This window comes from Numida meleagris, chromosome 7 (genome assembly GCF_002078875.1).
Source record: "Numida meleagris isolate 19003 breed g44 Domestic line chromosome 7, NumMel1.0, whole genome shotgun sequence".
Lineage (NCBI taxonomy): Eukaryota > Metazoa > Chordata > Aves > Galliformes > Numididae > Numida > Numida meleagris.
In genome coordinates, this window is record NC_034415.1 from 1,677,780 (window position 1) to 1,705,726 (window position 27,947).

General features: G+C 38.3%; 2 protein-coding genes across 3 annotated transcripts in view; one reads left to right on the plus strand and one right to left on the minus strand.

The window, feature by feature from the left end:
* KIF14 (kinesin family member 14) overlaps nucleotides 1–27,947 on the plus strand; it is a 190,195-nt gene that overhangs the window by 142,235 nt on the left and 20,013 nt on the right. The window contains exons 49-53 of one of the 2 annotated variants that reach the window (XR_002441355.1): nucleotides 3,553–3,743; nucleotides 11,487–11,630; nucleotides 12,185–12,318; nucleotides 23,172–23,318; nucleotides 24,403–24,511. The gene's annotated coding sequence lies outside the window, so the exon portion shown is untranslated. The remainder of the gene's footprint in view (nucleotides 1–3,552; nucleotides 3,744–11,486; nucleotides 11,631–12,184; nucleotides 12,319–23,171; nucleotides 23,319–24,402; nucleotides 24,512–27,947) is intronic. The other variant, XR_002441365.1, reaches the window with a different exon arrangement.
* NR5A2 (nuclear receptor subfamily 5 group A member 2) overlaps nucleotides 9,744–27,947 on the minus strand; it is a 77,428-nt gene continuing 59,224 nt past the window's right edge. Inside the window, exon 7 of the mRNA XM_021405439.1 lies at nucleotides 9,744–11,357. Coding sequence (XP_021261114.1) covers nucleotides 11,110–11,357 — 248 coding nt within the window. The 3' untranslated portion in view covers nucleotides 9,744–11,109. The remainder of the gene's footprint in view (nucleotides 11,358–27,947) is intronic.

Here is a 27,947-nt window from a genome sequence, read left to right on the forward strand (position 1 = left end):
CAGATTCGTTTGGCTTTCCTGCCAGCAAGATTTCAGAGGATTTGGAGAAGAGAATCATAAAAACTGAAACTCTTAATACTCTCATCAGAGTATGATGTGGGGTTTCAGCAAGCTTTTTGGCACCAATTTATTGATATCAGTGGTGGTTGTGCATACCGTTTACATAAGTATTGTTATAAGTCTGCTGCTGGCAGCATGTAGTCTCCTTGAAAATATCTGTAGTTATTATGTATATTACTAGAAACTGCCACGTATCCCCCTTTAAAAAGAGAGGCTGGTCTTGGAAATCAAAATGGCTAATTTTTTTCTCTATTAGCTTCACAAGAAGTTCCTTATAACTAAAACCACTGACCCAATGAGCCAAGTACCTCCATCAAATGTTTCACTTAATGATGTCTCTTCTTACAGTTCAGCGACCCAATAGACTGAGTATCCGCATGGTGGGCTAAGTGCCTCCGAAAGCTCAGCATTAAAACTTTCTGCGCATCAGATGCTGTGAAAATGTTCTCCCCTGACTGGAGTAGGATTTTTTTTTTTAGTGTAACTTTGAAGAAATTGAGCAGTAGGCAAAACAAATCACGAGAATCAGTGGCCATAAACCTACCTGTAATAATCAGAGATCATTGTGCTCCTGAGAGATGTGTTACAATGTGGATGGAATAAGAAATTAATGTATTTCAGTCAAAACAGTGATTTACCCGTAAGAACACCTTTCTCTGGGATCCCTGTTGTTATCTCTGCATATCCTGTAGTTGGCCCTGTTCTCTATTGCTGGCCATTTTCCTTGATTCACTCTTGTCCCTTCTCTCACTGTAGTCTGTATTGTTATGCTGGAATATCCTGGTGATTCGTGGGTGGAAAATCTGACTTTTAGGCTGTATTATCTTCTGCAGGAGCTTTGAGAGTAGTTAGAGTGCTCAGCAGCATGGGCAGGAGCCAGTCCTGTGCTCCCCAAATGCGCGGTGGGTCCTTCACCATCTGCCATGGCAGTTATTTCATCCTGGCTCCTGAGGGCTGCGCCACCAACGCTGGCATCTTTAGAAGCACATAGGCTTATGGTTCCTACTGGGCTGAAATTTTTGTGCTGGTCGTTTTTTTAAATAGCAGTAATGGCATTTAAATAAACAAATGGAAAAATAACCCCCTTTTTACTTTTCACATTATCTTAACCGTTACTAATTTAAAATGATTTATAAAGTTTCTAACAAAGTTGGAGCAGACCTATCGCACTACAATGAGTAACTGAGTATTTCAGAGTATCGCCATGCATATCTCTATGCTTAGGAGTGCAGCAGGCCAATACAGAATGAGACCCATTCCTAAACTAACTGTGAAGTTTTAGGCTTGAAGATGATTGTTTTATGCAGTGCAGTTTTTCCTGGGCTTATTTAGTTATTTTTTAATGACTCCGTGTGATCCTTTTCCCTCCTAGCTCTTGCGGAAAAGCACTCTTGGATTGATGATCTTGTGGTGTTTACATTCTGCAAGGTGTTAAAATGACCAGAAACTAAATAAACTATGTTATGTGAACGAGCTATGCAAATAAACTCTTAGGATAAAGTGAATTGACCGCCCTCAATCATTTTCAGCTTCTCTTTTCTCTCTAATTGGAATGAATTACTTTGTTTACATTTCTGCTGTGACTTTGTGTGGTTTCTTGTAAAACCTCATCTCCTAGTTGTTCCATTCTCATTTAGCTGTGCAGTGAGTTTTACCAGCTTGTAACAGCTCTATCAGTAAAGGGAGGAATGCATCCTTCAGCGATGTCTCAGTTATATCCATTGCACACGTGCCTTGGGAGTTCTGCTCATGAACTAGACTGTTTGGTAGTTTCTGAGGTTTGTGATGCCTATGTGAATGAGGCATGACAAAGATCTAAAACTGAAGACTTTATTTCTGGGGAAGTTTAGATCCTTAAGATCAGTTTTCCAATACAAGTTGTGTTACTCGAAAAAGGCCCCACTCATCTTTATACATGTAAAAGATATGTATTTGGCTTCATGTCAGAATAGGAATTAACAGAATTAAAAAAAAAAAAGTTTTGAAGACTATTACAGCTGCAATTGTTGTATTTTGTCTTGGGTGGAGAATTTGAAAGGTTTATTTCGAGAAAATAAACTCTTAAGGGCAGGAACTGTTACTCATCTGTGTTTGGAAAGCACCACCAACACGATTTGGATAACAATAATACCACAGAAGGCTGAAAGAACAATTAAAAAGTGGAAATAAGGAGCTAAGGGAGGAACGCATAACTTAGTGTGGCGATGACTGCACGCTGACCGAGAGAGGCTAATGCTACCAGGAGAAACATGTTGAAGTTTCTACTTATACATGATTGAAATGATATCAAATAACTTGAAGAAAAATCCTCTGAAATGGAAAAAAGGAATTTGTCCTCATTTATGTATTCTCCCAGGGAACTTCCTTCTTTCTTCAGCTCTCTCTTTTTCCTTCCTTGGGAAGGGGGAGCCTGTCAGTAGAACACCATCCCAAAAGCCTTAGCTGTATTTGTGAATTCCAGGAGACGTACACAAAAGCTACGTTCTGCCTGGTAAATCCAATCTCTCAAGGTCAGCTTCCTCTGCTTGCCCCTCTGGGGCAGCTGGGTGCTCTTGAGCTGTTCATTGACCTCTAGAGGGGGTGCACCAGTGACACTTTACATCCTAATGGTACTTATAAACTAGCTCTTGTGTTTGTTACTGGTTTTAAATGTTACTGTGACAAACAAATCAGGTTTTTGGAGTAGTGTAGAATGTAGGTCAGACTTGTCTGTGCATTACAGGTGGGTGCATCCTGGGAATTTTCCAGGATTACAGAGGAGTTTGTGACTGAAGAGAATTTTAGGGATTCCAGCGTTGGCTGCTCTGGATCTCCAGTAGGCGTCGCTCATACCAACTCTGCTACAGATCTGAACCTCCTGTACCTCAGGACTAGCAGACCTGTGAAAGTAGTACACATTTAAAAAAATATATTTTATTTTTAAAGAAAAAGTTGGATTGAGACTTTTTGCTCTTCTATTTCTGTTCTAAATTATGTGAATTATGTGTGTGTTCCTTGAACTACAAACAAATCATCATTTTCTCCCTGGTTAAATTAGTTTATGTTGTTTTAATTATGGCTTTCATGAGAAGACATTAAAAAAAAAAAAAGCAGAACAGCTACAAAGTAACTACCAGGAAGAAAGCAGAGTTTTTCTAGTGTCCTTGGTCTCAATTTTATCAACCTAAAGTGATCACTTCCTTTCTGGTGTTTTTTCATGTTTTGTGTATATTATTTCTGTGTGTTGTTGTTCGCATGAAACTGACCTCCAAACAGCTAAAATGTAAATACAAGGGAGGTGAGAGATAAGCTGGGTGAAACTATGGCATCAATACAGTGATCCTTTAATAAATCAATTTGTCTAAATATTAGAAAATATGCTGGTAAAATACTACTGTTTTCTAAACAACTCTCATGTTAAATAGATGAACAATGGTTCTGTGTTAGATAGGGGGATATAGTGCTAGAGCAGCAGATGATCTCACAAAATCTCCCTTCTGCTTCTGTTCACAGGCTGACTACTTGTGACACCAGTGTGCTGTATCCCCACATAGGCAGTGCTCAGGCTGTGCCACCTTTGCCTGCAGCATCTCAGCCAGCGCCTCTGTTGCGTGCTTGTGGTTGTTGCTCCTTCTTGAACAAAACAGTGCTGAGACATGGTTGAAGCTGTTCAGCCAGACTTCCTGAGGGCTCTGGAACACCAGGTGAGATATCAGCCAGCTTTTTCTGACAAGGAAAAGTGTCTTAACTCTGTCACCCTGGAAAGAACAGCACTTTTTGGTTAGCTTTATTTTTTTCCTTGCAGGATGCTCAAGGGGTAAGGCTATGTCAAAGTTGGATATATAAACAAAGAAAAAAAAAAAAAAGAAAAACTTTGTTCCCTTTACTCTTCTTGGCAAAGGCTGTTTCTTGGTTATATTGAATATTACTATGTTTGTTGTTGGAACAAAAAAATAGCTGTCTTAAAATAATTTCATTCTAGCACTGATGCTGCTCCTCTGTTTAGATTCCACTACGAATATGTTAGTGTTGTTGTTAAACTAAAATTCTTGGATGTTTCCTATTTTCCTTCTGAAAACAATGTTTGGTAAGGACTGTTGATGTTTTAGCTGGTCATTGTAAGCTGAGACAGAGCAGGCTGACTGGTGACCTTGTCTTGCTTTTGGCTGGGCTTGCTTTAGCCTGGTATGGCCAGGTTTCAGCAGTTGTTTTCCTGTTTTGACATTTATGGTCACTCTGCTGCTTCTAAACATGCAGACACGTACTGCTGAGTCCTTGATGCTCCCCTTTTTATTCCCTCCATCCTCCCTGCCCTCAAACATATAGATGACTCTTCTGAAAATATGAATGCATTGGGTCAAGTTGACTTCTGAGTTCTGTTTCTGGTACAAAGAAAAAGAAAATTAAACGGGGAAATTTCAGTCATACAAGAAAAAAGTGGAAAGGCAGCAAGAGCTCATGTGAAGAATAAGGGTGTCATCACTGGAAGGATCAAGTGGGTTTTGAATAGTATAAATGACCAAAGAAGAAGCACCAATACAGTGACACAAATACCGTAAGATGTGCCCAGCTCCACCTTGTTGGGGCCGGCGCCTCTCTCAGCTCCAGTTCTGTTTCCAAAGCCATGCAAGACCTGGGGGAGGCTTGTAGATGCAAACCCAAGTGGTGTGGAACTCGTGGACAGGTCTTATTATGAAGAGTAAAAAATTTGCTGTAGAGTATTTCATGAATTTGCTAAGAAAAAAACAATGTGAACTTTGTGAAGCAGCTGTAGTGTTTTATTTTAAATTAAAATAAACTCCAATGATAAGCTTCAATTGCCACAGCAGGAGTTGAATATATTGATTAAACATATTTAACTAATTATTCCATGTCATTTTTTATCTGAAACTTATAAAAATTGTAAAATAAAATGACATTTATTAAATGAAAATTAGAAACAGTATCACTTACTGTGGCAGGTCTGTAAAATACATAAATGATAATTTATTCAGGCCTTGTTAATACTTCAAAGTGATGATAATAATCCAACATATTTTATTTATTTTTTCCTTTACATTAAAAGTGAATCATGATGAAATATTTATGAAAGATAAATATCATCTTGTCTATTCCACATTTGTGCTTAGTTTTTATTATATTTTCTTCTGGAGCACCCCTGCCCCCAGTTATCTCTTTTGCTTTCTACTATACTTTATGGACTGATTATAATAGGCATCCACAAATACTCCGTATTTCCTACAGTGGAAAGAACTCAGGCAGTTTTATAAACCTTCTTGTTACATAAAGCTATGATGTGCTGCTTCTGTGCTGTAGGATGCGCTTTGGAGAACTGCCCCTCTTTCATACATGTAGATCTACATCAAGCGATGAAGAGCACCACAGCTATAATGATGTAGCTATGTTATAAATGCTGTTGCATTGATTAGAAGAGCTTGTCTCTCTCGTGTTATTCTGCACCAACAAGTTTCTGCTTACATGAGTGGAAAGACAGCCCTGCAAAACAGGACTTGAGCTGTCCCTGTGGGGAGCAGTGCCTCACAAATTGTCCTATACAGCAACTAGAGAACTGGATTTTTGAGTGTGCTTGAGGAATTCCTGTAAGTGGTATGTGGCATGTGTGCGTATCTGTAGGCATGCCAGCAGCTACTGAATGGCCTTCAGCAGATTCTGTTGTACATACAGCAACTTCTTCAGGGTCCTTCTTGCAAACGTACTTTATTCCCTCTGATACAGAGTCCCCGTTTTACTGTATAACTGACAGTTGGCAGTAGTAGTATCCAGCAAACGTTCAGTAATATCAGTCATAGGGTGACTGACACAAATACCTGCAGGGATGCTCCTGTTCTGTGAAGTTTTTGGTTGAGGATATTGCACTCGATGTTATACCAGGGAACACACAGCTTTGTGTAGCTGCAGCAGCACATGCGATAAACAGCTCTTGTTACTGAATTGTTCATGTGTTCTGCACCTCACACTGAGAATCATTTCCCCATTTTACAGTAAATTTACTCATCCTAATGCATAAGAATAGCAAGATGTAAGAGGACAAAATGATGACTACCGCACTAAGTTTTTCTACTGTTTGTTTCAGCCTGTGTTTTAAACCCTGCAGTCTGCAGTGAGGTTGGGCTCCAGTGATCTGAGCAGCGTACTATGGCTGAGCCATTGTTAATGCAGCCACCATCAGGAGCCTGTGTTCCATCCACATTTTGCTTTATTTTGCATCTGAATTATCCTCCTGGGTGTGCGCAGAAAGTACCATAAGCCTGACCATTAATCTAGGACTAAAGGACATTACAGTGACTTCAGGAAATAGGGGTCATGACTTTCTTGGACTGATGGCAAAAGCTCACCTAGTATTGTGTAAGTCCAAGCTTGCATGCCAGACTTGAATAAACCGGAGAGAGTTTCGTCCCACAGATGAGCAAAAAAGGGGGGTTTGGAAAATGTTTGATGAGGGGAAGCCTCGTCTTGTCCTATTGACATGGGCTGGATCAGGCTGTAACTACCGAGCAAAGTAGCTTCTAGCAAGGCTCGTTACACTGCCATCAGGGTAGGCATGTCTGCTCCAGGTGAGGCTTAGGCCCTCTTCTGCCTTTCATATTTTCGCAAAGTTTTCATGTTGTTGGCAAACTGCCCTTAGAAAATTTATCTTTTCTCTAAAAGCTTATATGCAACTGAAACTATGGGATGAGCCCAGAAGTATTTAGGCTCATGCTAGCATCACAGGGTTACAAAGCTGTGAGATCTGGTGCTCCTAAAACTTATCTGGAATTTTCTTGGATTGATGTTAGTTTCATGCTCTTTGTCTGACTCTCTGAACTACGGTGTATAGCAGATACACCTGCACAGAGAAAATTACAGCAAGTGTACTGGAGTAGGTAAGAGTATCGTTAGAAGTTTTATCACGTATCTAGACTATGGGCTTCATATTGAGGGTTAATGAACAGTGTTATTCAGCATTCCAGGAAATTGCCAAGATCACTAAGTATTGTACTGATGACCTGTGTTACACTGAACTCACTCTTTCCATGTTTCCAATAAAAACATACAGCAGATTGTTCCAGAACCAGTGTCAAACACAGTTAAAAATAAATTCCCTCATAATTTAAATCTGTAGTACATATACTAAATATACTGCCTATGTATATATGTATAAATATATATAATAGATATGTATATTGTAAATAGATATATATATTAGTTTTCCTTAGATGAGATTTTAATCCTGAAACCTCACCCGGATCTTATGAGATATTGTGATTTTCAGTTACGATTCCCAACATTTAGAAGTATCCTATCTGTTTTACTCTCTGCTTTTATTGCAGCACTAACGCAGCTTTGTTTCTCTCAAACCCAGTATTTGTAAATAACTAATTATAGACCTGTTTCTCCCCTGTGAAGCATTAACACTTGGCACCATGCAGAACAGCTCCTTTTCAGCTACAAGACAGTTTAGGGGAAGCGGTGGACTTGATCTCAGAACAGTAGGGTGCTGCTGACAAGCTGTTGGACCACTTCACCCCCTGCTCTCGAAATGGCAATCAGATGTGCCAGAGGGCAACTTTAGGAGAATATTTTTCTCGAGTAGCTGCAACATCTGCCTCCTTGGCAGCCTCCGCTGGCAGTTGTGCTGGAAGCTCTGGAGTTGCCCCTGGCCCTGTGCTGTATTTACATCGCTGAGAGGTTATCCTGAGCTCTGCTGGATCCTGTTACCCGATTTTCTTTTGTTCTGTCATTTTTCTCCTCGAATTGTTTGGCTGCTTAACCCTTTTTGAACAATGTTTAGAGTGAAATTAAGTGTGCAGAATGAGATGAAATGAATTAACTTTTTTAACTGGTAAATTTCTTTTTGACTCAACACAGCTTTTGTGATCTGTTTAGCTGGGCTTATTTTGCTTCAGCCTATGCAATTTCACCATCGCTGTCTGAGCTTTTGAAAGTGCTGTTCTCTACTCTTGTGCTTTTCTATCGGCATCAATTTTTCTTTGCAACTCTTATGTCTATTATATTTTACTCTTCTCTTCTGAGAAGCTGTGTTTTGACCAGTGCTTCATTTTGGTGGAATGATGTTAGCATAAAGACAATTTAAAAGTAGTCAGCATGGACATATCAATATTTATTGAAATACTGAAAAAAAAAATCCATTGGCGATGAGAAACTTCTGGCAAGAACTGACATGACAATATGTATTTCACTGATACAGTAAGAGAACTTCAACTTCAACAAGTAACTCACTGCACATTCTAAGAGTTGCATGGATTTAAATCCAAGGCAGCTGCAGAACATCTGTAATACAAATAGTCAGACTTTACAGATTGTCCGTTTACAAACACAGAACAACTATAATAAACCAGCCAATGCCAAAACCTTTGAAATTTAGTCTGCTTTTGCTAATATGTCCCGTAATCAATAAGGCAGTCAAAAGCAAATGTCTAGTTACAAAGTAGTTAACAATTAACACGAGATTTCGTTATTTTCTTTTTCTTTTCTTTTTTTTTCTTTTTTTGTTCACAAACTTTGGGCAATCTAGTGGGATTCTTGGAACGACAGATATGGGCAAATATATGTTAGTTTATCTGAAATTGTTTCCATTAAATTGTATGAAAAAAATCTACTACTTTTCTCTTAAATCCTTATTTGAATTCTTTTGTCCTGTAATTAGATAATCACGCTGTGAATACAGCTAGTAACATTTTTAAAGCTTTTTACTTTAATATTCAGTGATATTCACTGTAGCATTTCAATAGAAAAAAAGAGAGAAACGAGAATGCAAACACTTGAAATATGCTTTGTTTTTTCTTTTAAAAAGGAAACGAATGACCAAACTTTGCACTGTACTCATGATATGTAGATATCACAGCCACTGTCAATTGCCACCTGCATCTTGCTTTCTGTTAATTTAGTTTGTTTGAGGCAGAACACTGTTAGTTAAATAATGTTGCCATGCTTGCTATGTGGGATGACTATGGGGGGTGTGTTCAGTTTGCTTTTGGCCGGTATGTCGCTGTGTACACTCTGTGATTCAAGGCAGGCATCTGGGAGGTGCAGACATTGGGCTTTGCTGTGTTTGTACCCTATGCATGGATAGAATACAGCTGATTAATCCAGGTGATTAAAATAACATGTTAACTAATGCAGATGTAGTAATTAATGTCTTTGGTATACAGTGTGTGAGTAGTTGGAAAGAAAATAAGAGAATGCACCTTTTCAAGTTCACATGAAACAGAAAAAGCTATAACTCACATAATTTACAATAGATTTAAATAAACTACATTTAGGATTATGAAGATTTACAAACATTTAATCAAGTGAATGATTTAAATTTGTGAAGACCCTTGTGTGTCCCTGAACTATGTTCCACTAACTTGAAGACATGCTACAGTAAACACATATATTTGGCTTCTTCATTCTGGCTATATCTTATATAAAGATGAAACCAACAAACAATAAATTAGCATCATAATTGTCTACAGTGGAAACTTATCATATACAGTATAAATAAACTATTCAAAAGCCAGCAATCTTCATGAAAAAAAAATCAAAGAATTAGGATTTTATACAGTTTCTACAAGTGATTGTACAGCTGATAATCTCAAAATTAAAGTTAAACTAAAGTCCCCTCCCCCCCCTTGATTTTAGTGTCTCACGACATACAGTAATTAAGTACTGGTAAAATAATTACCAATTTGAAAGCAACATTAAGGAAATCACTGCTTTGCAATTTTATCACAGTTTTTTTTTTTTTTTCCCACAGGACCTAAAGAATGTAAACACTATGTTTTTGTTAATGTTAGAGGCTAATACTTTATTTTAAATGTATGTTGATCCACACCAGCACAGTTACTTTTAAGGATAATGAAATAAGGCAAGACTTAGAACTGTGGCACTACATTTTAATACTGATACCTTCATTTGGACAGAGAGAGAATTGTTTGTTCTTCTCGAGTGTTTGTTCTGCAGCAGACTTTGGCCTACATAGACATAGCAGTATCACTCTTCTTTTTTGCGTAAAAGAAGTGTATTACTTAACTTTCTTTAAAAAAGTTTGATTAGATGCTGGACATCATCTCATACGATTTACTTGTCTATTCTTGCATTGCTCAATGCATTTCTGTTCTTGTTTAATTTACTTTTTTGTTTAAAAACAGTACCTGGTGTCCTAGAAAAGCTTTTTCTCAAAGACGCTGTCACTTGTAGTGGCTTCGATATCTTCATTTTATTTATTTGGAAAAGGCCGTGAGTCCACAGTTGAGCCATATTTTAGCCACTTCACTACTAGTGAAGTATGTGTTTGAGTTGGCTAATTTTTTTTTCATATTTATCTTAGATTTTTAATGACAGCCAATGACAGTAGTAGAAGAGGGATACTGCCTGATTTAACTACATGAACACGTGACAAAACAAACTGTAGAACATAGTAAGAATGCCAAGCTAACCTGAAAACAGGCTCTTCATGTTAGCTATTTGCAGGCCTGAGAGACTGTCAAGAGCAGCCTCTAAGGAAGTGGTGGCCATACTACCTAGAAAGTGGCCCAGGCCAACTCTCTCTTACAGACTGTTGAATGGATGCCACATCATTTATCACAGAAGTGTTGGGTCCTTGGAAGGATGGTAGAAGGTGGAATAGATGCAGCTTTGCATCTATTATAACTGTTCTAAAAGTCCTGCTATACAATGAAGGAATTTAGTGCATTCAAATTCCCCGCTCTCTTAGCTCAATAATACAGATCAGTTTTTTTTTTTTCCCTAAATTTCTTCGTATTGGCAATCAGCAGTTAAATATACAAGAATCATTCTGTCCTTTTTCATGTTGACATTGGTGATAGTATCCACTTCTTAAGTTTATTTCACTCCAGTATAAAGTCCTATAGAGATTCCTTTGGGGATGTGTAGCATATGATTCACAGTTTGCAATACAAATACCCTGATACATCACTTATTTACTATTAGTATTTGATTATTATACCATTTTGCAAAGTCTTAAAACCACATTTTAATTAGTGTTGCTCGGAGCAGTTCAGAGTATATTTTTTCCTTGAAAGCAGAAGCTCTAATGGATATAATTTATGCTCTCTTTGCATGCAGCATCTCAATGAGAAGGTTATTACATGGAACATCCCCGTTCAGGTGTTTGTAGTAGAGGTATTCTTCTGCCTGCATACTGATGGCCCGGATTTCTGGTAGTCGCAGGAGAAGCTGCCCAAATTTGTCTGTTTGCTGTGGGTAATTACACATTGTGTAGTCCAGCAGAGCAGCATTCACTTGTTCCTGAACACCCTCCACAAGCTGGAAGTTCTCTAGGTTTTTGACATCTGAATGATAATTAAAACAACAACAACAAAAAGTAAGAACAATTGAGTTGCATTTTAATTGCCACTTACTAAGGCAGTGTTTCACTAAATGTTGTGGTTTTTTTTAATATTTTTTTCTCCTGACAAAAGCATACTCTACAAGCTGCTGAATATTCAGTGAACCCTTTTGCCGACTTTCCTGGGAAAATGATCACAAAAGAGCTTTAGCGGAGCATCTTGTTGAAATTCTGCATATACCTCAAATCAATTAGACACCAATGGAGTCTGAGCAAGGTCAGCTCTTTTCATATCTTACAAAAAGAAAGGTTGAGGATTCCTAAAGTAGAAGACCATGATATATTGCTAGCAAATGAGTCCCAAGAGGAAGCCCTATCTTTAACCTAGTATGTTACACAATTCATATAATTCTGTATTAATTTTTCTGACCCAAGGTGAAATCTGTGTCCAGGGTATGATGTAGTTAATTCTAATAAAAAGTGACAGGGTTCTTGTTTCTGTTTGACATTTTCTAAATGATTCTGAAAGCCTTTGACTTGTCTAGTCTATGTTAATGAACCATCTGGTACACTCCAGTGACTGCCAAAATAATCTTCCCTACTAGAAACTCTCTAAAATATATATTTCATTGACTAATGATCTTTATAAATTGAAATCATCGTCCTTTGGGTGGAATACCAGATAAGAGTAGTGCCCTTTAGCCTGACTGTGCTTTCTGAAATCGAACTTGCTAATTTTATTTGGTATTGGACGACAGGGGTGCTTACATCAGTAGGTAGGCAAGATTTGTTCTCTTTGCCTCTCTTTGATTATCTTCTGTTCCAACACAGGAAGTTTAAGCTATGGAAATGGGAGTCAGAGATAAATCACAGAATCACAGAATCGTAGGGGCTGGAAGGGACCTTCCGAGATCATTGAGTCCAACCCCCCTGCCAAAGGAGACTCCCTACAGCAAGCTGCACAGGTAGGTGTCCAGGCGGGTCTTGAATATCTCCAGAGAAGGAGGCTCCACAATGCCCCTGGGCAGCCTGTTCCAGTGCTCTGTCATCCTCACTGTGAAGAAGTTCTTACGCACATTTGTGCGGAACTTCCTATGCTCCAGTTTGTGGCCATTTCCCCTTGTCCTATCGCCACACACTGCTGAAAAGAGTCTGCCAATATATTAACTCCTTATTATTTGAGTCCCTTTGTAAAACCTGTTTTGATGCCATCTTTTGACATGTCTGAAGATTGCAGAAATTATTCCAAAACTTGCAAATTAGACTGCTGCTATAATGCAGGAAGTGGGAAGCGATCAAAGTACTCTTGCTGGGAGAACTTATTTTGGTCGATGTTCAATCATTTATACCATGAGTGGAGTACTGTAATACAGTTTCTTGTAATGCTAGAGCACAGCAATACTGAGCATATGGACTCTGCTAGCTCACATTGAGTAAAGACAAATGTGTCCCTTTATGGACGTTCTTTGAGCAAGGGAGAGGGGGAATTTGGCAGAATTTGGTTCATTGTAAATCCCAGCCTTTGAATGAAGGGGAAATGAGTGTTTTCCTTTGTAAAATAAGAACACGCTTTGGTTCCCCAATCCATCAGTGGCCTGGAAAGCTGCGTAAGTTGGATCTAACTGCACCTTTTCCTAGAAGTGCTTTAAATAGAACAAATGGTTCCTGCTCATAACTGTGCTAGAATAAGAGGAAAATGGTTGAAGGAGACAAACATTTTTCCTCAGGATCATAAAACAAGAGGGAAGCCAAGGATCCCAATGGCAGACCTGGATAGCATGCACATACTTTGAGCAGGAGCCTCTCTGCAGCATGCTGTGCTGGCTGCCAGCTGCCCTTCAGCTTCACTCTTGCATGGGTACTCTTGTGGGGTGGATGGGTCCTGCCATCATTACTGTCTGCCTCTTTCCTGTCCCAGTTTCACTGTGGAAATGAAGCAAGTGGCTCCCTGAATCAGTGCTGCTTGCTTGGGAACCAGGACATGACCTCTGCTTGAATTTTACTAGCTGGCTTTAAAGAACTCACTAGCAATACCTAATTATGATACAGTCACCTTATGATGACTGTACAACAAGAATCATCTGGAATTTCAGTATCCAGAGTGAGGAGAACTGGAAATTTCAAAGCCACTAAGTGTGGTCCCTGAGCTATTCACACTTATTTATCCAAAGTCTTTTTGCCAGTGTCTCTGGTAACTCATGTTTTCGTATATTACTCTGGATGTTTTCTAACAACTCTTTGTTTTCACATAGGTACCTAAAACTCCCAAGGTATTTTGCAGTGAGTATGACTTGATGTAAAAGTTGAGTGTTTTATTATGACTGTTTTAATAGGTTGCTTTCAGAGGCAAATTGCAATCATGAATGAACTGGCAAAACATAAATTCGTCCAGAAAATAGGGCCTGTGTTGGAGATTAAACTGTGTTAAACAGAAAGATAAATTTCAGAATTAGCATGTCAAGCCTTTTTCCTGCTAAAAATAACTTCAAAATAACTTTAAACAGTTCTTTAAATACTCGTACATGGCAACAAAAGCATTAAAGTCAGCTGTAAAAATAAGTACAATTAACACTAACAGTAAACAAAAAGTAGTTCTGGGGCTTCTATGCCACATCCAGCCAGAGGAAATACTTTTAATGTATTCCTGTCATTTGTGATGAGAACCGGATGTTTGTAAACAAGGTGGTTTTAGTTAATCAGTCCGAATGCAAAGAATTTTCCTTACTGTTTCTATACTGAATCAGAGTATTCATAATCCAAGTGACTACAGTGTCAGACATCATTACACAATTCATCTGTGTGTTGATCTCTCTGGCAGTGCAGTTATGACAGACATGGTGTGGAGGAAACCTGATGACCAGCTGTGTCTTTTGAGTGAGGTCCTCATGGCCTAACCAAGATTGGCAATTTAGTATTTAGAAGATAGTGATTTTATCTAGCTACATTTTTACTTTTCTTGCAGATGTTTCTCATGTGCTTTGGGTTTGCTTTTGTTCTTGACAGTTACTATATAACTTTGGCTAAAGGTGTTGGTTTAGTTTTCCAAGCATTTCCTTTTCAATAAGGATCCTTTGAATGCTAATGAGGTAAGCTGGCGAAACACCAGATGATGCTGATGTAACTCTGCTGAAGTCAGCGGTGTACAATGAGCATGAAATCTGCTACTGATGTACAACACAACAGTCTTTTATACTTTCATGTAATTCTTCGCTCCTGTCTGCTTTTTAGAATTGCAATGTCTCTTACCAATCTTTATATTGGTTAGTAACAATTTAAAGTACACATGCTTAAGCTTAATGCAAGAAATAATTTTCCAGGGTTTAGACACTTGTAAGTTAAATGAGTAGGAATAGGTCCCCCCCCTCCCACCCACACACCCTTTAAATCCTAGCAGCTAAAAAAAGTGTTTTGTGTTGCTTACAGTAAGTATCAGTCTCTTATCTCTTCTACTCTATTCACTCAGGGACTAATTACCAACTTTTTACATGAAACAGCCTTACTGCAAGCTCACAGTGGGGCGCACATCTATTTCTATCCTTATTGGAAAGTAAACCCTTAGGTCTTCTGGAATATATTATATGTTTTACAAGAAATAGCAATTGCTTTTCTGTCAAACAAAGAATTTTTCGTTCTCTATAGCTTACTTTTGACGATTAAGACAAAAACAGTATTATAGTGTGTCAGAATCTGCTCTGCACTCACAGTAAAAAACATGCAAGTACTCCTACAAATCTTCCAATTTTGATTATCTTATACATCTGCTATAAAGCTGTGCTTTAAGCTGAAACTGCATGCAACATTCAGACCAAGGAGAACACTTTTGCATATTTTTCCCAAAAATGGGTCTGGTCTTCAGAGGGGAAAATATTTAGGTTTCAGAGAGGTTTTCTCCTTCTCATATTCCAAACATGAAATACTGAAAATTTGGTGGTGTATTAATCTGTAGAGAGATTCCCTTGGTCTGGGAATTCTGAAAAGCAAAATGAAAGAGAATGAGAGATTTAAATCTGAAAAATAGTAACTCCTTAGGAGCAGCATAAATATTGCCCGGAGAAAGCTGGTTGAATTTTACTGCATGCATCTTTTTTCAGGCACCTTTTCCATGTAAAGTGAGGAACAGGTGCACACGCAGATACGTCAGCTTCCACTGTGGATTTTGCACCATTGCAAGTTATGGTATTGCAAAGGTGAAATACGGTTATGTTCAGGATTCTCTGAGGGTAGAAGTCCCTCATTTTCATAAGTCTGGATATGGGTGTTCCAGGCAGTAAGACTTGATACCAGCCCAAGGCTCAGCTTCCTCTCCTTGAAAAGGTACAGCCCTAGCCATGTAAGGAGGCTAAGGGATTTTATTAAAACCCAGCAGGCCCCAATGCTTAGCAACTCTTTGGAATGATCAAAAAGTATAGATAAAGTATGATGTTTTCTGAACTCTAGCGGGGTGTTCTGGCCAGGATGGCCTTCAAGCTCATCTCCAATATGGAAATTTTAGACTGGAAATTTTGTTGGTAGATTTTGATATGTGATAAAGAAATCTTTGAGAGCAAGAGTAGTAGTGGTTGATAAACTGCCAGTTTGAAAATTACTCATGATTCTCTGTAGTTTAAACAAATGGTAACCAAAGCAATCCAGTACAGCACATCTGCCATGAAAGCCGATATATAGCATTCCGTATCTAAGCTTTCTTGACAAGCAGACTACTATAATGAAGATAGATTTGTGGTAAAGATGAACTCCTTATTGCAAAATTCCCCTTGATTTTATTAGAGCTTGTTTGTACTGAATATTGTTTACTCAGAAGGCATAGGAAACACATTTTGAGATGTGTTTATTAATCAATTGTAAGGTGCTATACTCAGCACTTCCCAAAACTTGAAGAACTTTTATGTTATAGCAACAGAAGTCACTTTAGTTTTCTTAAAATTCCCAACTCTGAAATAAATGTATTGAAAACTTTTCCTGTTTTCTAAAGGATTCTTTCTCGGGCAATGGTTAGGCTGTAACAGTGTAAAGATTTATCTCTGAGTGTTTATGAGGGTCATAAAGTAATTTTCATCTTCAGTTGAACTAAACGTCAGATAATGGGCACATTGTTTTGAAAAGCTTAATTAAATTATTCTCTAGCAATGTATTTAATTCATAGGTAAGTGTTAGGGAAAATAGAATGTATTTCCATAGCAAGAATAAGATGCTAATGAGAAAGGGAGCCGTGGTTCATAGTCCGAATGCTATTCCATCCCCCATATTTGATCTTGGTGGACCTTTGGTTTGTTTCATAACAGCTCAGAAATCAACTAAAACATATTTTGGTGCTGTTTCGTAGTGATAGGCTTCTTTCTACTGTTATTTAAAATACTGAGGCATATTTTTTCTGTGCCAGAAAGACTGTAAAATGACAGATTCTTACTGAGAATATCAGTTTCTCATCTCTATTAGGACCTGTATTTATTTACTTCAGTAAATAATTTTATAATTGCTTTTGCTTCTGTTGGCTCTGCAATGAAAAGGGAGCTAGGGATTACTTATCTCAGTTCTTCTTACACAACTGTGAAAATATTTTACTAAATTTCAGTTGTTTCTGTTCTTGCACTCAGTGAAGTCAAAGGACAAAACCTAATTTGATCTCTTGAATCTTTATGACTGCTGTAATTACTGACTGAGTCATCACTCAGGAAAATAAAACAGCTTGACTTTCAACAGCTCAGGCTGAGAGTTTACTGACTCTAAAGTTAAACAAACAAACAGAATCTCCACCTGCTTCTCATCCTGGCAATGCAGGAATGAACATCCTTATACCTTTCAAATGACGCATACATGATATGGTAGTCATTGAAACAAAACAAAGCAGGATCCTGCCAGGCCTCTTCTGGAGGAAGAACTGCTCACAAGTCCTCAGCCCAAGTCTATGGGCAGCTACACCTGTAAATGTAAGGTCCAGTGCTTCTTACTGGGGCTCATGAAGGAAAACAGGACTAGGTACAGGAACACAGCTCGGGCTGTGGAGAGCCAATGGGAGAGCAGGTTACCCCAGAGGAGGCATGGATGGACCAGATACACCAGATCCAAGCAGCAGTTGCACAGCTAGCACTTCATTTTAGAAATACATTATCTGCAGGACCACCTCACTTTCTTTTACTTTCCAGTTCCCTACATGCCTGGGGTTATGTTCCTGCTGATGTTCCAGACTTCTTCTTGGATTAGATGAGCTATGCAGCATGTGCTTGACCCTTTGCTCTGCCTAGCTGGGACTGAATGCAACGTGTCTGTTGCCTGAAGGCTTATTCTGTTGGTATTTTAATCCATGCTTAGCATTCACTGATGTAATTAGGTTCCACATCAGAGAGTTGCTGCTGCTTTCTTTGAAGGCACAGCAGAAGGACAGGAATTTCACAGAATCATGGGATCGCTGAGCCTGGAAAAGACCTCTAGGATCGTCAAATCCAACCATCAACACATTTCCACCGTGCTCACTAAACCATGTCCTTCAGTGCCACATCTACATGTTTCTTGAACACCTTTCAGGGATGGTGGCTCCACCACCTCCCTGGGCAGCCTGTTCTAAAACTGGACCGCTCTTTCAGATAATGATTTTTTCCTAATATCCAACCTGAATTTCTTCAAAGAAGAAAGTAGAGTCTCCCACCTCTTCAGAGGGTGATCTTAGCTATTGCTGGCTACAAGCTGTTCTTACTGGAGATATGCTCCAGTTGGGAGGAAACTGTGCTGCCGCAGAGAAAAACAGAACTCAAGGGTTTAAGCCCAAATTTATAGCCTGGTTGCAAGCTGGTGGTGAGACATGGTGAGACAGCTGCCTGGTCTGACATGGCTTTGTGGTTCCCGTTTCCAGGATTGTTTGTGTGTTTGATTTGGTGACCCTTTCAGTTAACCTGGAGATCAGTCCTAGAAAAGATGAATTAACCCAAGACTGTTTTTCAGGGACAAGTTCTATAACACTGTCCTGTATAGCCATGATTGTATTTGTATGCAGGCATGTGTTGATAAGCTGGGGTAGAAACGATTTAGGGAAGATCTCAAGGATAAACTAAGAACATAACTTAAAACTAATTTTTCCTAACTCCTTACCTATTCCCAGGTTCTTAGTATATGCCTGGGCTAGAAATGATTGTCTTCTGAATATTCAGTTGGAGTAAGCACAGCTAAGAAAACCAGTATAGTAATTGTCATGGTATCTGTAGGCTTCAGTATATGCATGTTTAAATGTGGGCAGACCTACAGCCCTACCATTAGTTTATATCACACAGTGACCAGAGAAAAAGCATTATATTTGAGAAAATAATAAAATTATAGTTATGATGAGACTTAGCAAAATAAGAATAAACAGTAAATTTAATGAACTAAGTGGTTTCCCAAGTTCATTTCTGAAACATCACTTTAATCTTCAGTAACACATGAACAATACAGGACTGTTGATATTTTAAAGGAATTAGCTGTCAGTGTCTACAATTTGTAGGGCGTGAATAGTTTAAAATGTCATAAATATTTATGAAGTCCCTGTGAATGGTGATAGGGACATCATACAAAATCCTTGAAGTTATGAACTGAGGCAGAAAGGGTGTTGTATGCAACTTGCAATAAACGACTGTGCAGTATAATGGAAAGAGGAGCAAGGAACAGACTATTATTTGGATGAGAAGCAGCAGAATGTTCAGAAACAAAAACAAATGAAAATTTTAGAAATTCACTTGCTTTTACAAAAAGTTTGCTCTGCTTTTGCTTAGGCATTTTCAACTTTTCTGAATTATTAGATTAAGTTTTTGCACTCATGAGAAGTTTAGACATTATCTATTAGTTTCCTCCCTATTCCTCTTCTGCTACTCAAGGACTGCTTAAAATAAGAATAATGGACCGGATTAATCTCAGAGGTAGTTCTGCTGCTGTCACTGGAACTGCACCAAAGGGGGATATAGTCCTAAAAGAGGTAGTATAAATATTTTCTGGAAAAATATCCTATATAGATTTCTACTGAGGTTAAAACATAGAAGTGCAGCTGCCACTGAAACCCTTTTGAGTAGCAGGCTCTATCCTTTTATAAAGCCCATCTGTCTCTACAGAGTATAAAAAATGCATGATCATAAAAAGCAGTGCTCCTTAGGGGAAAAATCTCTCTATACTAATCTTGTAGTCACTTTACAAAACAGTTTTTAATCCCAAATTTGCATATGATTTTCAGTCAGGAACTTTTGTGGTTTTTGCAAAGTTTTCTTATTCCATTAGAATAAGATATGAGGTACAGTTTGTTCAGGTGGCAAGTCCAGACTATGAATAAACCAACGTTATCATATGAAAGAGAATTAAACAGGCAGATCCAAGTGGGGATATATTAAGCCAAATTTAAGCTCCAGTAGTTGAATTTAGCCTGTACTAGATGTCTGGTTTGCCTCAGGATATATTCAGCTTTTCAGCTAATCGACTGAGGAAAACTGCCTCGGGTATGATAAAATTTACAAGACAGCTCAGTCGAATAGTTCTTGTTATAAATACTAGCTTAAAGGCATTCTTCTGGTCTTTGGGATCAGGACTGTATTTGCATTTAATTATTACATTACAAACTTTTTTGAACTTGATTAAAAATATTAGGCCAGCCAATTATATTATTATAGTGGTTTTTAGGTAGGAGCAGAATGCCGTGCCACTTTTTTTATTACTTGGTGAATTTTCATCGCACTTTTCCTTCTGTTTATATGCAGAGTCCCGCAGGAGTGGAAACTGTTACAATGTGTTTTCTTTAAAAGAGGGAAAGCGGAGGCATTTTAGTGCAGTTCTGCTCTAAGGGGTACAGAACTGTACCACAGCTCTCTGTCAGTGTAATCAACAAATAATTTAGAATGTTAGGTCCTCTGCCTTGTTTTGAGACAAGGATCCGTGTGATACAGTCATCCAATTTTTTTTTTCAAATGTTGATTTAAAAAAAAATCAGTAGAATAACCACTTTTTTATCTTCTTCTTTTGAAACAATCTGAAGCAAAAAGTCATTCATTTAGCTGCTCACTGCTGAAAGCCCTATAGCAGAACTACAGTAGAAATAACTTATTTTAGCCAAGCACTTGAATTTTATTACTTAGAAGAGCTAGAATTCACTATTGATGTTTGCAGCTATTTACTGGGTAAGTGTGACAGCAAACTGCGGTTTTGAGGTCCTTGGTACATTTAAGCTATTGTCTCTGAGATAGTGTTTCAATTCTGCATCCAATTAGTGTTGATAAAAAAAAAAATTGCAGGCTTAGATGAAATGTGTTGATGAGTTTGGTCCCTCTCGTATATTTATAGCAGCCATCAGATTATTACCAGGTCTGACCGCGGCAGCCTATGTGCTTGCCCAGCTGTGGTGCACCAAGCGCTGGGCTCCTGGCTGAGTGTCAGTAAAGCCCAGGCCCCAGGGCAAGGCTCTTCCACCCTCTGGCCCTGGTGGAATAAAGGAACGCCTCATCTCCTGTACTCTCATGTACTGAAAGCACAACAAAGGTAAATGATTTTTTACTGCAGTATTTCAAAGCATGTTGTCTCTGTTGTTGCCTGTTGATCTGAGAGAAAGTTACAGGTCTCATTTTGACCTGTGATACGTATGTGCTGTGTTATTATGGAAGAGGTTTGGCAGAGGAAGCCCAAACAAAAATGTCTGCAGCTGCACTGGCACTCTGCGATGCTTCTCATCTGAGTCCCTTGATGCTTTATTTGATTAGGTTGTAGATTTTTGTCTTCACTGCTCACTATCTGGAAGGATTTTTAGTTTCAGATTCACCACCTCCTAAATCAACGCTCACTGTTGAGGCCATTGTAGCTAGGCCTTCCTATACTCTGCAAAGCAGGATGTTTCACCACATGCAGGTGTTTCTTGATGGGCAGGACTGAATGGCCATTTCTATTTTATTTTTCATTTTATATTAAAAGATTATTGTGTTGCTTTTACGATTTTTGTAGTACTGATTTGAATTTTTTTCCTTAGAGGTTAATTTTCCTAAAAGTTATGTCCAGGGTAAGAAACATGGCTTTCCTCTAACCTTGTGGCCATGACAGATGATGGATGTACATCTCGTGGGATGCAATTCATGGAAGTACACGTGTGCATCCTCATGTTTTAGTTTCATGGCAGTGCATGGGCTTTCAAACTCTAAGGTATTCAACAACAAACAGTGCATTCATAGCTGTAAATCAGCACAGTCTCCAAGTGCCAAGGTAATCACTGACTCCTGCAGCAGAGCCCGTCCTGCAGGAGCTCTGTGCTTGAGGATGCCAATGGTGTGAGCATGTTCAGAGCAATGCACTTCAGCATTTACCTTTGTTCTTGGCATTCGTGGTTAACATTTACTAATGGAAGTTAATGGGTTTTCACAGGCAAATAAATGTTTTAAACCAAAAATTATGTTCTCCCCTTCCCAACCACGTATTGAAAAGTTTTTTTTCTTAGTGCACAGTCTAAGGAGCACCTCTGAGCCTGCAACCATACTGTAGTAACTTTTTAGTCTCTACTCTGTTTGATAGATTAACAGAGATATTGTTGGCCTGTTCACCATAATCAGTCAATTTACTTGATAAAGTCTAGTTCAATAAACATTAGCACAATTCTTACCATGTCTGTCCAAGCAAACCTAATGAGCTTACAGTGAAGGATAGCCCAGCAATACATTATTTTGATATTCATTTCCTTCAGGTCAGCTTCAGTTTTGTTTGTTTGTTTGTTTGTTTGTTTGTTTAAAAAAGAGATCCCAGCACAGAAAAGACAAATCAAATCTGACACCTGGATGAAAAATCACGTACTCGAAAAACTTGACATGGAATCCAGTGATGTCAGAAATCCTAGCTATTTGATGTTTCAAATTCAGACATTCTTCATTTAGACCAAAATAACAGACATTTATAGTGTACCTTACTGCTGGTCACTATTTAACAGCTAGGTGCTCTCAGAGCATGGTACTCTTTACGTGCTCAGTAATGAAAGTTCGCTATTGATTTTTCTGTAGCTGCTTGTAACTATTATAGTTGATACATCAATAGAAAAGGAAAGCACAATGTTTCATAGCAGGCAGAAAATCAGAGAATACATGATGCTGTGACAGTAAATCATGGCATAATCTCAAGAATTGATAGATGGTTACTGCTAACTTGAAACCCATGGCTTTCTCTGAAAAGACTGGCCTATAATCGCCCAATATGTTCTAACAGACTGACTGCCAGTAATAGTGGTAAAGGACACAACACAATGTTTCATCTTCAGAATAATGGTTTCCACAAGGCAAGTTGTTTTGTTGTGGTGAAATTCATTTTGTGTGTTACCACAGAAGGAGGGCAAAAGGGTGGTTTGAATGCAGTTTAGATTAACAGTTAGAGGTAGTGGGAAAAAGATAATTTTATTTTCAGGAAAGCACAGAAGGGTTATGGTTAAAAAAAAAAAAAAAAAAAGAGGAAGAGAACTTGTCATTAATTTTTAACTTGCAAAGGTCTGCAGTTAGTTGAAAAGGAAACACAGAAGACCTGATTATTCTTGAGATCAAAATATTGGAGCTGTTTTGTTAAGAAAGGCAAATGCAGAGAAAATAACTTTACCACAGCCGTTTCCAGCTCCACAGCATCCTGAAAGGGCGCCAAAGGCACGTAAGTAATTGAAAGCTCTTTTAAGTGTCTGCTTCTCTCTGCCATGTTTTCGAGGGGCACAACGCACTCAAAATTTTACGGTATGCCTAGTGAGTTTTATCAGGAAAGTTCTTAATTGCTCTGTTCCCTCTTTACTCCCTGGATCAACTCTGGTATTTTTTTATGGTTTTAATTATTTACGGGCTCTTATTTTCCTCTCTCAAAACAGAAAGGGAGGAAGAATGACAGGTAGAAATGAGCTGGTCAGCGGGAGCACAGTGGGCAGTTCAGAGGACACCGGTCCCACTTGGCAATGTTCCTCTCTGAAATAATACTTCAGTGTGCGGTACTGTTTTCCAGCACTTCTTTAGGGAATGTGAGTATGATACCAGTCCTGTTCAACCTTGCCAGTTTCTCCATTCTCTAACACCAGATGTCTCCCTGCAGAGATGCTCATAAACAAGAGGAAATGACTTTCTCAACCTACCCATTCAGCCTGCCTCAGGCTGAGCATGAAGAACAGTCTGCCTCATATGTTCTGTTCTGGGATATGGGCTTTCCCTCACTGAAAGACAGGATAACGTCGTCTGTCTCATCCTGAGTGGTTCACTGATCTCTTAAAATTTTGGTGTTGGGAAAGATACTGTAGTAATATAATTCCCTGTTCTGATGCTGAAATTCATCTCCTTCCTGAGACTCGTCTTCACCTGGCAAGCAGAGGTGTTGTGCAATGTATTTGTAATATTCATCAACTGGGGATGATTCTAAATGTAAGATTTTCCTTATTAATCCTTGAATAATCTTACAATGTGAACTCTTAAAATTTCCCTACAAAAATGGCTGTGTGCAGACTAAACTTTTGGAAGCCACATGGACTGTTTTTGGAGTTATGAATATTTTTCAGTTTGCCCCAATCTGGATGGCTCTGCAAAGGCGCAGAGTAATAGGGGGACCTCTGCTCTATGAAGTTCATCCAGCCTCAACAGTGGCTTTGCCAGAGCTTGAGGAGCTGCAGTTTTCATTCCCCTCCCCTTTCCTGCCAACGTAAGTCAGCGGGACATGCTCCAAGCCATGAGCTTTGGAATGAGTGTTTCTGCACAGTCCCCTTCTGTCTCACAATTCACGATCACAGCTGTGTTCAAGGCTGACCTGTAAAGTTTGTTTCTGAATTTTCTTTCATTGTTTCTTTCCTGTTTGCCTCTGTTTCCTCCCTCTCCCTCTCTCACTTGGCTTTGATCACAGTTCCATGTTTTCTCATTCCTTCCTGTCCTTTTCCCCCTTCTTGATTCCTGTTCTGCCAGGTATCCTCTACCACTCTTCTCCCACCACTCTTGCAATTCTTTCCTTCCCCTGGCTACTGTTTATTTCTCCTGCTACTGCTTCTCGGTGTTTCTTTGCAGTGTTTCAGTTCTCTCTTTTTCCTCCCTTAGAGACAACCATTGCTTTTGTTTGCCTTCCAGTGTCTAAGCTGGTATAAGCAACAGAGGGATAAGAGAAGGACAGGTGAATGGGCCACATGTCTGCAGTGAGTCTCCAATGAATGGCTGATGGTAGCAAACAGCCTTTCAGGTAAGAGTCTCTGCAATGTATTTTTAACTAGAAATAAGTGAGGAACAGGTCCTAATCTGTAGGCTGTACCTTCTGGTATAGAAAGTATTTCATAAGTGGTCTGTTAACAGCAACAGTGAAGTGAATTTTGCCATTGCATTCCTTTAGCATGTTCCTCCCTCAGTGAAGCATTTAAGCATATGTCCACATGAAAAATAAAGAGTTGTCTCTATTAAAATTAACTATATTCATTTATTTAAATATTTGTATACATTCATCTATTGCTAAGTGATACTAGGAGCCTTGTCTAACAAAAGCAATCGCTGATGTTAAGTGCTTATGCCAATACCAGCTAAAAAATTCTACATATCAATATGTTTGTTACATGTAAAATACATTCAGGCTTGTACCTTAAACATCTACAATGTGTATTGAAGGTGAGACAAAAATTCCAAAAGTATTTCCAAAGCAGACACAAATGTAAATGTGAGTTATTTGCAAGTGATTTTTCACCCTTGTAGGAACTGTTTAAAAGCCATTCTTACTAGTATTCTGTGAACATATTAGAAAGTGTAAAAGTGCAGAGCACACTGACTGGGTTATTCTGAAATCCCCACTGTCTGCACACAAAGGCAGCAGCACAGAATACAGATACTGCCTGATACTCATGTTTCTAATTACTTGTGAGATTTGTATCTAACAAATATATGACCTAATTTTCTCTCAAGCATCTAATCCTTTTGTTATTTCAAAACCTTCTAATATATGCATTTTATAAAAAAAAAAAAAAAAAAAAAAAAAGGAAACACACTTGCTGAAGATGGTTAATCTTTTTTTCCATGGCTTGCAGCTGTCAGACGAACAGACAATGTAAACCAGTAATGATCATATTGGACCAAATTCATGCTTCAAATAATGCCATTGTACTCAGCGGTTACTTGAGAGATAAGTCCACAACATTCACTGCATTTTGTGAAATAAAATTGGGATAAATTGGAAGTGATTATTAAATTTTATCTATAATTTAATGTAGTTTATAAAAAAACAAAAACAAAAAACTTGAATCAACCATGAAATAGAAGGCTATCTCTGAAAATTCTGCAAAAAGTTTATCATTCATGACTTTGGCATCCAAGGATGAGAAGAATGATTGAAGACTTATTTCTTAAAAATACTGTTTTAATTCATAACTCTAATAAATAACCTCGATATTTATATATATGTAATTTGTATTTTATTCACAAGAATAATTGATTAGATATTTCATCAAGAAAATCATCTGCAATATAGCTGCTGCTATGCCTTCTTTCATCCTGCCTGCACAATGTTTGGATCCTGCATGGGAGGCTGGACTATAACCTGTCAGCTCCATGAAAAAATGTTCTCATTTGCAAATGTCTGTTAACGAATTCTTCACTCCATTCATCATCATTTAGCATCTCTAAGAACTTTCAGGGACTGATTTTTAAGTGTTTGACTGTGCTACAGATTTTGATAAAGAAAAGAGGAAGATGTCTTTGCTTTTGTTTCTCTTTAAAGAATTCGATAAAAACAGAGAAATAAAAGAACAAGGAAAAAAGAAATCCACTTTGTCCTGCACGTTGCACACGATGGTACAATTCACTTCTGAAAATATTGTTTTTGCGGTTTTAGATGCTAGTGTGAAAATGGAGCAAGGAACTCCTGTTATGTTATTTCCAAAGGAAAATACCAAATTTGCTCAAAACGTATTCTGCATACTTTAAATCAGGTTCCCTATAACTATTGTCTTTGGTCTTTAGCTTACTTAAACAAAGCTCTTTTCATTTGGTTGTATCTTACATAGTATCTTTAATACTCTGGATTTCACCAATTTTTACAAAGATATCTCTAGTTTTCATTTACTGGATAAAGTAATTCAGACATGTAAAATCCTTCAGAGCTCCATAGTCTGTAATGGAGTCAGAAAAAACCAGAAACAAGAGGACTGATTTCTGTATTTCTGTATACTGGCTCCATGAATGGAGAAAGTCCTTCATGAGCCGATCCAAAAATGATCTTTGTTTATTCTCTTTTCATTCTTTCCCAGGGAATTAAAGCAGAAAAGTGGGACAGCTCTTCTAGTTGCAGAGTATAGAAGACAGGCTGCTTTGCCAAAAAATCAGAGAAGAATTAAATGTTTCAGGAGCAGACTGGCTATTTAACTGTTCTTCTGACCCACATCTTTAATGAGACAGTCATCTTTAGTTTCTGTAGTTAATGCGGGACATGCAGCAGCGAGAGTCCATGTAAATAATCTCATTTGAACTTGGAAGATTAAGCAGAGCTTGTAAAAACAGTGAAATTGGGAGACTCATGATGAATTCGAACTTCTTGCCTATGAAATTTGCTTTCACTGATGCGGGTACAAGAAAGGGCCCATATAGTCATCGTCACTATCTCCTTCAACATTTTGCTCAATTCAAGCCATAGATCTCCATCTAGACAGTTTGTACATTAAGTCTATAATGTTCGATTGACTTATGTCATAATAATCTAAAGAATTGTTTGTCTTGATTTCTAGAAACAGAGCCTCCATTTTATCCAGAGATGAGATCACCCAAAAGACAGTGATGTTCACCTTTAAATTGGCCTACTTCTAATATAATTAATCCCAAACTAATATAACATAGCTGATTCTGTAAAAGTGTTCTTATGGATTTCCATGGACAAAAAAAAAAGCCAGTGTTTGCTGGATTAAATTCTTAACAAATACCATGTAGGCTCATCATATTACGTCTCAGTTACCATAGTGTTTCTTCCTTTGACCTTGGGAAACACCTCTGTGAAGACACCCTTCCAAACTCATTGCTTTGCTATCTTTGCATCCTCCCTTTTCCTCTGCTACATCAGACACAAATTGTGTTCACTGTTGAGGTCCTGTAGGTGTTCCTTCCATATTTATCATCAACCACTCAGCATCATGAGGTCACTTCCTGCCTCTGGCTTGCCCCACAATGCCATCTCTGTTTCTCACCCGTGCCCTTTCCAGGCTAAGTGCCTTTCTGCTTTCTCCACTCTGACTCATGCTGAATTGGAGCCCTCCCCAGCATTCATCTCCCTTCTTCATATCTGCTCTCAAAGCTTTTTACTGTGACATTTCAGAGAGGTGACCCTGGGCTGTAGATGTGTTGGAGCTGTGCTTCTCATCTTTATATTCTCTACCAGTTAAAAGCTAGCTATCATTGCATGTGTACATCGCAAACTTTAAAGGAATATAGGCTGTTAAGAATTCCTCATCAGAAGATCAGGAAATGCTACTATTAATATTTTTAATCTGAACAATGAGTTTTTCACAGTGAAAGGCTCCTCCTAGGTACATGTCTCATTTTATGTTCTCTAGTGTCGCTCCCAGCCTTTCTGTGGCTGGGAATTCATTCCAATAAGTCTTCTATTAGAAATACTGTTAGTACAGCAGAAAATAATTAAGAATCAAAGA